Source organism: Phoenix dactylifera, chromosome 14, assembly GCF_051530095.1.
Source record: "Phoenix dactylifera cultivar Ajwa chromosome 14, Ajwa_hap1_PhDact_Kaust_v1.1, whole genome shotgun sequence".
NCBI lineage: Eukaryota > Viridiplantae > Streptophyta > Magnoliopsida > Arecales > Arecaceae > Phoenix > Phoenix dactylifera.
Window position 1 is genome coordinate 16,226,106 of NC_143203.1, and position 11,910 is coordinate 16,238,015.

General features: G+C 36.0%; 1 protein-coding gene across 4 annotated transcripts; it reads right to left on the bottom strand.

Annotated features, from left to right (window-relative positions):
- Positions 1–3,347: 3,347 nt before the first annotated feature.
- LOC103723335 (uncharacterized) lies at positions 3,348–11,571 on the bottom strand. 4 transcript variants are annotated; one of them, XM_026800050.3, is made up of 4 exons: positions 11,174–11,462; positions 10,239–10,315; positions 8,015–8,124; positions 3,348–3,756 (listed from the first exon to the last, which is right to left on the bottom strand). In XM_026800050.3, the coding sequence occupies exons 3-4, from the start codon at positions 8,109–8,111 to the stop codon at positions 3,530–3,532; spliced, it is 324 nt and encodes a 107-aa protein (XP_026655851.1). In that variant the 5' UTR covers positions 8,112–8,124; positions 10,239–10,315; positions 11,174–11,462; the 3' UTR covers positions 3,348–3,529. The 4 variants fall into 4 exon arrangements, with proteins under 4 accessions (XP_026655851.1, XP_088566612.1, XP_088566613.1 ...); XM_088710486.2 differs by lacking the exon at positions 10,239–10,315 and adding an exon at positions 10,582–11,083 and having other exon boundaries at positions 11,174–11,461; XM_088710487.2 differs by lacking the exons at positions 10,239–10,315; positions 11,174–11,462 and adding an exon at positions 11,537–11,571.
- Between the last annotated feature and the right edge of the window lie 339 nt (positions 11,572–11,910).

Sequence of the window (11,910 nt, forward strand, 5' to 3'; positions counted from 1 at the left end):
TGCGATCCATAGTAATATTATCAAAAACATCAATAATTGTAATTTTTTAGTTGATGGTCTTAAGAGACCTGTGTGTTATTTTCTCCTGGTAGCTCAATCTAAATTATTTTTTAGGGTAGCATTATGAGGCTTTATTATAGTATTCTGATTTAATCCATAGATATTTTCAAACCATTCTTTCTTACCATAACCAAGTAAGAGAGAACTTTTAATGAAGCCATAGCTTCTTTTACTTTGAGATGAACTAGGCTTAGCAGCAACCCTATACTGTGGTGTAAGTCAAATTGGGTTTTATAAACTTCATAAAATGTCAATAGGACCTACAAGGTACAAGCAAGCTATGATAAGATTTTCGTTACAAATTCCTGGATAGTCAAGTACTTCTTAACATAGCCTGAATCATGTCACTGTGATTCTCCTCACTTCTTTTTCTACATGTCCATGTAGCTAAAGATGAAAAAGACCATTAATATCAGCCTGTACAAAATTTAGCTTACATTTGCCACATTTTCATGTGTTAGAATACAACTCCCACAAATAATCCTCAAGACAATATCAGCCTGTAGAAAATTTCAGCTTACAGAAAGCTGCCACACAAGTTTCCAAACCTATCCTATACTTGCTTTATAGGATTGTTTGCAAGGTTTTACCATTTTCTTTTCTTTTACTCTTGTGGAATCTGGAGGCAATTTGGCTATCCCTGGGATGCACTACCATAAAACTTATTCTCAAAAGGTAGCTCTATAAACATCATCTAGGCAATTCTTGTTTGCACTTCTGCTGAAATATACCAGAAATCAAAAACATTTATTAATTAAAACAAGACAAGATTCATCAATTTTTATTGGTGGATAACATTATGTCACATAGATGTCTATGGACCATCCAATGTGCAGCTTTTACCCTCAAGACTTCTCACATTTTTCCCAATTAAATATCTCAAGCATTATCAACCAAGGCCCAAGCAACTGGCACCATCAATTTTCAGAGACCAAGGTTGCCATATTGCAGGGATATTCACTTTTCTATCAACTGAAAAGTAGCTTACCTAATCTATGGCAACTGCTATCCCCAATATCTTTGTTCTTTGATTCAAATGTTGAAATATTTAGGACATGCAAGGCCCAGCCCCCACATCTAGACTTCAGAAGAGTTCTTTTCATGGTTGAGTGGAGGTGGCGGGTCCTGGCATTTGCCAAAACTTTGAATCTCAACCTTTGCTTCAAAGAGGACCATGTGGGTGCATCTTAGCCTTAAGGCATAGGTGCCAAGTCTTTGGGACACGCTGTGAGGGATGGTGGGAAGGGAAAGAGGTCATGCTCTTTCTGTGGACCTTATCTGTCTCAAAGATTGGAATAGGATGCTCAGCTAAGGATATGGACTCCCTGAGGTCAAGGATGCTTTCATTTCAACTGTAGGTATAATATGATAGTCCAGGTAACGATATCCTCTTTCCTAGTTATTAAAAAAAAGCTCCAATCATTCATGACATTTTCCTTGGTATGTTCTTGTACATTTAATATAATCAAGAATGTCGAACTATTCATGAATTCTGAGCTCCGTTAGCAGACTATTAGTAACTTAATCATGGGCTAATGGATTATTATTAAAACCATAATGATGCTCCTTTTATTGATAGTAATTGTGTTGCTATTTTATTGTGTTAGTTTTGACATGAGTCTTGGGTATCAACTACTTCAGTTGGTAAAATTAGAGGAAGGAGTTGGTAATGATCTGGATTGAAGTCCCACTTGCATGAGTTTATACTTTATTATCTCGATAAATTGGGTGGAGACCAGAAACCCTTTGTGCGGCTATCTCATCAAAAAAAAAAAAACCTTCTTATTTGAATTATTCTAGATTTTTTCACAGATTCTGTGCCTATAATCCCATTCCAAAAATATTAAGATGCTAACTGGATCGCCTCCTATGCCGCCCAGCATTCCGGAGAGGTTCTCTGGATACACCAGCCTTCGGCCATTTCAGTATCATGCAGCACTTGATTACCATGAAAAACTCAACATTTTGGCACGACAAAACTTAAAATTTTTGGAGAAGATAGAGAGTGCAAAAAAGGCTTCGAGACAATGGTCTTCTCTAACTCTCGCAAATACCATGTAGTAAAGATAGTCTTCACCAGCCTCTGGCACATAATTGACAGATATAATCGTATCAATATACAAACAACAAACAATATGTTTAGTATCGAATTGTTTGCCATCTGAATTTATTATAGCTCTCTCGTGGGCGTAAAGCTAGTTAAAACTATAAGAAAACTTGAATCATCTGTTGCAATATTATGTCTAGAGAGCAACTTCACTTACAAAAAATCCATCAAGGAAAAAAAGTGATGGACAAATTGGGATAAATCGGATAATTTTGAAGGCTAAAACTCATCCTCAAACACCAACATTTTTTTGTGTCGATTTAGATAGTAAAGACTTTTTTATTCATAAGGACATTTTTATTTGAAAATGGTTTTAATCCCACTTTTTTAACATAAAACCTTAAAGAAAGTTAACGAAAAGGCACAATTAAACTTCATTGCTATAACTATGGTGGCTTAATTCCACAAATTCATATTATGTCAGTGCCAAGGATTGTCAAAATTGGTAAAGCCAAAAGGAAGCTGATGAACTCCACAAAGGCCAAGAGAAGCTTAAAGGAGATGCATCTAAATGTTCTCATTACCAATGTCTAATTTCACCAAATCTTAATCAGCACATTTCTGTTACTGGCAGTTTAGAATTGCTCAAACCCAACCAAGTCAACTTTCCCCACAATCTAAACCATAACCAACTCTAGCTATAATCAATATCAAATTCTTATTAGCTTTTTCACAGGTAATGCATGTTCAAGTTCACAGGTTATGCTTGATCAAGTCTTGCTGTTTGGTGTAGGAGCACATTGAGAAAGAGAGAGAGATGAATAATATCTTTAGGATAAACTTGATTGCGAGCTTCATGTTTTTGGTTTTTATTTACCTGCTCTTTTCACATGGATGTTTCACCCTTGCTTCAGTGAGAATTTTTCACAGGTTCATCTCTTCACCTACTCTCCATGTAGCTATTCAGGGTTGCATCCACATCATTCGATTCTTTGAGTTTACTGAAGATGGCACGGGTAGCTTGCAACAAGAGCAGTGACTTTTGCTCTATAGATGGGCTGGGAAATGTAATACAGTGATTGTAACACTACTAACATCATGTAGGTTATTCCCTACACTTGGTGTAATGTAATATAATTTGTAATTCTACTAATGTCATATCACAACATTTCTAGCTCATACATTTCTGTCATATCCCCAAAAAGCAGTAAGTTTTTAGATTGTTTCCAAACCGTTAGGATATAGAAAATATACTAAGCTAAAATCATTTGAAGTCAAAATTTACTGCATTTGCACCAATACAATCCAAGTGGTAAACTAGCACAACAATATTGTCCCTTTTGCTTTATGATGGAAGACATGGAAGTGAAATAAGAGAAGAGTTTAAATTATAAGACATACAAATTTCACTGACAATAATCCTTACTCCACTTTGTCCCGGGATTGGGCATCGTGATTGCTTGTTGTGGCTGCAGATTGGTTAATGCTGGCTTTGGCCTCAGCCAAAAAGGCTGGATCTGGCTGGAGCTCGCGATTGGCAGGTTCCTTCATGGCCATAATGATATACAACACGATCACTAGATTCACTGATATAACCGCAAGGAATCCACTTAAAAGTGTTTGGGATGAGGATGAAAGCTGACCTGAACCTGTTCAAAAGAGGACCCCAAAAAAAGTACATAGTCAGGAGAACTGAAAGGGCTTATTCATTAAAGAAAACTAGATATACAAAAATACAAAAATGTAAAAGAAAAGAATAAAATAAGGCAGCAGATGACAAGCCTGTTACTTTCTATTTTCATGGTCAAAACCACAGCAGAAGAAATAAAACTCATAAGCCATATTGACATAAGTAACTGCAGCAGAAACTCATGGCATTGAGACAATATTGATTCACAAAGAAAGAAAGAGGGCGGGGGGAGGGGGAAGCCAATCCACACCACCAGCCTGCACGAACCCACCCAACATAAATGGGTTCAGTGGGGCTTTCTTTGTAATCGGTCAGTTCTGGGTTGACCCGATATCAATCATATTTTAAATGTGCAGGTTCGGGATTAGCCCCTGAACCTGATGGCTTACCCAGGGTGATCCTGTCAAGAACCACCTCCCAGATATAACATAGTTGATAGTCTCTAATTTCTTTTCATATGGTTTAGTTACTCAATTCCTAGAAAAAGTTATAATGAGTATGGACGTGGTAGCCCATGGGATTTTAGGATATATGGTTATATTTTACCTAGTTTTAGCATTAATTAGTTCATGACCTTTGTATATCCTAAAATTCTAAGTTTATTGTAACTATGATGATATATTTTAAGTTCAATTTAATATCGTTGTTTGTGATCTTTGAATACCATATTTTACTCTACTTTTTCAGTTATACACACGATTAATGAATGAAAACTTAAATGGGTTGGTGGCAGGTATGAGTTTATATAAAACAGATGGGTTGGGTATGGGTTTAAGTTTTCCAACATGATTATAAATGGGTCGGCTATGAAGCAAGTTTTTTTATTTTATTTTTTTGCCTGGGAGGGGGGAACCCAAACCCGACTAGACCAATTGCCACCCCTATGTAATCAAGATGGAGCAGAAATATCCATCCATTCCCCACCTTTTCACCTCTCTTTGCTAGCAGAAGAATACCAAAATAGTAATCTAGTGTGTTTGCGTTAAAATGGAAGTCTTTAAGGACTTGCATATTCATGTGTAGGGTATGCTACAATTGGCAGTGGAAATACTTGGTGGTAGAGTAACTTCCCTTAAAAATTGCTTGTGGCTAGACTATTATCTCATCTAAATGGTGGTAGAGTAACTTCCCTTAAAGGGATGATGATGCAAAATATGGAAAGTATTGTGCCAATGCCTTATTGGCACGTAGAACAACCAAAACAACTACTACTGCCACTGCTTGGCATGCAATGATGCATAAATGCATCAACTGTACCAACAGGGGCAGGGAGCAGGGGACTGGGGAGAGAGTGGGGCGTGGCTCCCAAGGATTGAAAAATCCCATAGGTATTATGTATATGAGATATTTTGGCAGCCCAAAGCCTATAAATATTTATTCAGGCTAGTGGATTCTTCAATTCAGTTCGTCTACAAGACAAGCTTTCAAACATGGCTTAATGTGAGCTTCTTCTTATCAAATGAGCTTGAAAAGCCAAACTAGAGCTACTTACGAGTTAGTCTTTGTAATTTTTTACCTAAAGTACCTAAAGTTCAATCTAATACTTAGATTTGGCTAAACTTAGGTTTAACAATGAGAAAACCATCTACTATCAGTTCATTCTTTATCAGTTCATTCTTTATCAGATCATTCTTTAAAGAACCTCTCAAAAAGGTTCATCCCAAGATGTTCATCCTTTCAAGTCTCAGGACTTGAATCTAAAATAGCTGATATAGCTATGCCAGAAAATGGTAGTTCTCATGATGCTGGGCCCTCTGAATCTCTAGCCAATGCATTTATATGACAACATGGTGCTTCTCATGATGCTCCATGCAATCCCATTTTAGACCTAAGTTTAGCCAAGTAGATGTGTTATGTTGAATTTTAGGTACAACATGAAATTAGAAAGAGTAACTTATAAGTGGCTCTAATTTAGCTCGTTAAATCTCTTTTAATAAAGAACAAACTCACATTAAGCCACATTTTAAGACTCATAAACAAGTCAAATTCAAAAATCTACAAGCTCAACTGCTTCAATAAATTCCTATAAGCTTGGGCTTGTTATTTTGAAAACATGACAATCCTCAGCTACAATATATGTGCAAGCTTGATCGAGTCGTGGACTAGCATGAAAGTATTCTTAACATGTATGACCTAACAGTCTAGCAAATTTCACGCGACCACATCCTTGGCATGGCTTAGCTCATGTCTATGTAACATTTATCTTTTTTTCTTATTAACATATGCAATGGATATATTTATGCAAATTGGACAAAAACATTGTACAAAATTAGAAAAGTACTAATACAGAATTTTTATTAGCAAAACAGATCAATATGACCCAGCTGTCTAGCAAAGTTAAAAACAACCAAACAATTGGTTTGGCTCAGCTCATGCCTACGTAACATTTATTTTTATTATGAACATATAGAAATACCAAATGGATATATTTATGCACATTGGACATAAATAATCTTATGTTTGTAACATTGCATAAAAACAGAAAAGTACTAATACAGAATTTTTATGAGCAAAAGAATTCAATCTAAAATATATGAGGTTGGACCCAGTGTTAAGAAAGACAAGGTAATAGTTAGTAGCGTTTTTTCTAATAAAACACTATTGACAAGCAAATAAGATTTTAATAGCACTATCCCCTCCCATCCATGTACATATGTTTCAGAAAATAAAATTAATGCAAAAAGAGGAACCAGAGGTTTGGGAGGAACTCACCTTACTTAAGTTGATAAGCAAGTATCTTGACAAATGATAATGGAAGAAAGCTATCAAGTTTGTATTCCTTATGCAAGCAAGAAGATGCCAAACCCCATCAAATTTCAATATTAATTGAAAGGAAACCTTTGGTCCTATCTGAAATCCCCACAAGCAAGCCTTTGAAAGTCTTATGCTCCAATCTTCAATATAAACATCTCCATGACTAACCACACTATAGCATCTCACCTAAAATTGCTCTTCAAATGAAGGTACATCAAAATCTAAGAGAGAAAGCAGAGATGTAGCTGGAGAACCTACACACAATTGATTGCTGAGAGTGGAAGATCTAAAACGAAGAGCTTGTGCTAGTAAACAATGGTGTCATCACATCGGCCAAGGGATAAGAAACAAAGTGAGAGTTTGATTTGTTTAAGCAAATTCTTGCTATTTTTTTCTCTTACCCCATAGTTTAGGCTTGGATGTGGATAAATTATGGATGGTGACCATCTCTTGAGCTTTCCTAGAAAATTGGTGGAAAGGGATTGGTAATAGAAGAGTCTGCATGGTTAAGGAAGTTAGTATTCGGGATTCTCATTGGCCAAAACCATTTACATTAGAGAACATGTATTCATAGTAAATAAGTGAGCTCATGGTGGGTTTGAGATGGGATACTTAAGAATAAGCATCGAGTCCATCTTAGTGGGGCCTTAAGCTTAATCATGGTGGAGTATTACTTGTAGAAACTAATGATATTGTTTCCCATTCTTTTCCTTTCTCTTTTTTTATGGCGGGGGGAGCGGGGGCATGGATTCATTGAATTTCAAATGTTCAGTAACTTTTGAAGAGAGCAAAAGGATCACAATTGATTAGCATTGTAATAAATACTTCAATTCAATTGTCTCTAGACTAGAGACTTAAACAAAAATTCAATTTCAAACAAAAAACTCATCCTTCCTCCTTAAACAAAATTCATGTCATAACTCAGCTAGGTTTGGTTACATCAGGCTGCAACTATGCTATCACATAACAGGCCAATGTAGACAAGAAGGGGCATCATGATGGCCTTCCACACCCTAACAATCCCTGTCCCCAACAACATGACACAGTAGATATCATCAGGAAAGTATGATAGAAGTTGGTATTCCGATATTTGCTTAACAATATAGAAGGCCAACATTAACTACAAAATTGGAGTTCCCATTTGACAACAAGTGGACAGTCAGCTGCCAATTATTGGAATTAAATTGACTAGTCTCACAAAGCTAAATTACAGAAATCCTAGTGAATGGTGAAATTCTGTACTTTTCATCAAACCACCTCTTTATAGTAAGAAAAGAATGGTCAATACTCAATAGGCAATTCTAGCGTTAATCTGAAGTGGAAACTTGAAGGCATTGCACAAAGGCAATATTGAACTATAAGGATATGGCCTTTTCACAAACTTGTTAAGGAGGGTTGAAAAAGGTCAGTATAATTAATAATCAATAAAGATGCATAAATGATAGCAGGACAAGTAAGCATACCAGGAATAATATGATGATTAAATCCATATAGTATTGCCATCGGAGCCAACCACATGATCATGGATGCAAGAACAAACTTCTGCATCACTCCTGCCATTGCTTCAACTTATCTGCACACAGATAAAAGTAGAACAATGTATTGCCATTTTACTTAAGAAAACAAAGTTGTTCAAGGGATTATGTAAGCAAAACTATAAAAAGGGATCATCCAAGTGAAAGCACTTTCTCAACTCAAAACAGGGACAAACAACTGGATAAAAAGCACATCAAATCTAAAACCAAAATTTGAAATTTCCATGTCATATAAACAAGCACATACACGTAAAACATGTTAATTTGCATGTCTTAAATAAAATTTTCCCAAGTAATTAGCATGTACTTTTACATCATTATAGAGATATAAAGGCCACGCTCTAACACAATCACCAGTCAAAGAATCATCCTGACAAGATTATCTGACTGAAAAGTTCAGAAAAAACTAATTTTTAGTTTTTTTTGAGACACAGTATACCCTTACTATGTGAAATAACAAAAAATAACCAAGATAATTTTTATACCTTACAAGTTACAGAATATGATGTTTCCTATATTACTAGAATAAAGTCATATAGCAGGTGGTGTAACTGCTATATAGGCATTATAACAATTTGAAACAAACCATTGAGGGGTATAGTGTGGATGTGTGACGAAGTGTTAGAGAGGGGGCAAAAAGAAGAAAGATGTGGAGTCCACAAGTAGAAGAATGGTTTTCTAATTTCTTATAAATTATTTAAATATTGTTTGTCTTTATACAACACTATTTTGTAGCTCCAACAAAACATAAATATTGTACCCTAATCCTTAGAGGACTCACAATTGATCTTTATTTGCCTTATATTTCTTTCAACATCATCTGACTCACACGACTGTTAACCATTCTAAGACTTCACAGCATTATAATTATTAACTTTTCTAAATACATTTAACTTTAAACTCCTAACATGGATTATGAATGACCAATAATAGAGCTTTTTAGAACTGTAAACTTTACCCTGAAGCAAAATTTGCAAACACAAATAAAATTCTAAAAGGAAAACTGATTTTTCCTAAACCACATCCACACTACTTATCCAATGACTATCATGTTATTCACTTATTTGACTACAATACACAGCATGCCATAGCAGATGTACTCTGTAGATATCATAAACACCTAGAAATCCTCTTCTATAATTAACTACAGAACTGAAGAAAGGCAAAAAAAAAAAATAAAGATATGACTAGGATGTAGCATACAAACAAAAATGGCATTCCAAGAGTCTTGCAATAAGACCACTAAAGCATCTGATCATAGGTTTGTAGGAAGGAGGGAAAGATAGATAGGCAAATAAGATATTATCCATCATTTTGTTGGAGTAGCATTTCCAACTGCATCAATATACAATCATTTCAAACAGTGGCTTAAGATTCCTAATTTTTTAGGAACTATGGGACTTTTGTCATTTTAGGATAACACGTTGAGAAATACTAACTTTTTCCATTTGCAGAAGATTGGATAAACTAACACCAATATATGAGGAAGCTAGCACTTACTGACTAACTTAGTGTGGGTATAAAGCAAATTTGACTGCAAAACCAAGGAACTAGAGTTATGAAAAATGAATAGTAAGGTACATAAGAAAAGAATGCAGGAGCAAAATTCAAAAAAGATCCCAAGGTGAGTGTCACACCCTACATAGAAGACTCAGGATAGTAAGAACAAGCCATCATAATTGTCATTGAAGCCTTGTCTCATCCAAATAGGCTGTCTATGGGAGCACAGAGAAGACTTTTCCCTCAAGCTTGAGCAGATTTTTGCGAACAGCTATCAATCTAAATCCAATGCCAATTGTCTAGAACTCGATGTTGAATTTTTAGGGGAAAAAAACTTTAAACATTTAACCAGCCTACTATGAATCCTAGAGAGCAAGTTGTTTTTTAAGGTATGGCAACGCATCCACCTAACTGATCATAATTGAAGCTCATGCAATCAGGTGATATTTGGTTTCCTGTAAGTTCTTCTAAAACAATATCATAACATGATTCTTTGTAAAACAACAGGTTTTATGAAGAACAGAGGGAGGCTATTTTTACATAAAACTCTTTTTCATGTTTCCTGTCTTGTCGGTTTTGGAAAAACATATTTTATGGAAAGCAACCAAACATCTATTCCTGTAAAACTCACTGATTTGTTTCTTTCTCAAACCTGTTTCAGTAAAGCTTGTAAACAGGCAGCATCTTAGTAACTAATCCAACTCTAAGATTCCACTTCACTTGGACAAGCTGCAACCCAAGAAAATAGGATATAGCAAGCTTACATGTAGGAAGTCATGATAATTTCCAAGTCAAATTATAAGGTAAAGAGTCATACAGAGACACAGTTCCATATTTACATCACTGAAACGAAGCCAATAAATCATTAAAAGATAACAGAAGAATTTTCTGGTGGTGATTAACTATATTTGGAAATTATATTAGAATTATCTCATACAAATTCTAGAAAAAAGTTTATGGCCCCATGAAAAAGATTTAAATGGTGGATGTCATACCTACAGGGGAAAAAGAAGGATGCCTTGAATAAAAAATCCTCGATAAAACCCGAGCAGACTGAGAGACAGAAAATTATCACGGACCCGACATTCGGCGGCAACAAGTGGAAATGGGGTTGCCTCAAATAGTCTCATGCAAAGACAGTAAGGAGCCTAGAAAAGCAAAGAAACGAGAGAGGAAGGATGCAACACTGGCAGGAGAAAGATGACGCTGGCATCAAGATTTCTGGTCTTAAACATCGCTTTCGGTTTGTGTTTGGAGTTGGAATGCGGGCAGATAATGCCAGCTCGGATATGGAATGCTGTAGTAACACTAATCAGAAGTTGTCTTCACAGTTTTAAATTCATACCAAAGCAATCTTACCGTAACAATAATCTTATAATTCTTACTTCAGATGAGAACACCCTCAACTCGATCAACTTATCCAATTAATGCGGGCACCCCGATGTCACCATAGAAGAAGAAAGCATTGTTCAAGAGAGAGCACTGTAAATTGCTCTACTGATGCAATTAGTTAAGCAACACCAATGTTATACTTCCATGGTTCTTTTAAAGCCTTCTAGAGTTCAGAGAAGAAGAATATCAGCGCACCTTGTAGGGTACTCCTCGACTTTGGGCAATCCGGCAGCTAGACCTACTATTGAACGGGTGGCGTGCGACGGAAAAAGCAAGACCAAAAGCTAAACGCTAGAGAAGATGATGGAGGCCGACCGTGGACACGAGAGAGTGAGAGAGAGAGAGAGAGAGAGAGGATTTGCGGCGGCGCTTGGGGTTGCGATCGGAACGCCGCAGCTGGGGCGAGACAGGGCCGGAGGAGGAGGGGAAGGAAGAACGGGAGAAGGGGTCGCAGATCGGGGCGTCGGCGTTGTTTAGTTATTTATTTTCTTAGGGAAAAATCGGATCCGTATTTTATTCCCAAAAAAAGACATGAACCTGAATCCGAGAAGGTTTTACCTTCTATGTCGCCGTTAGGATTCGTATTCGAATCCGCCTAGGAAAAATCCGACCCAAAAAAGAGCAGCACAAGGCTACGGAAAGATAAGGAAAATCTAAATATAATTTGATGATAATAGAAGAATAACAAAAATAAAAAAATAAAAAAATAAATTATAAAAAAGTGTACGTAATAATTATTGATGATGTTTCTACTTACTATTAGCCCCTTACTAACAAAAAAAAAAAAACAGTGTAGAGAAACAATATAGTTATGACATCTTGTTAGATTAATGGTATTGGGGAATAAGCTTAGAAGAAAACGACTTTTTTCAACAGGATCCATTTGCCACATATAACTTCGTTGGACCTTATATTGAATTAAATTAAATATT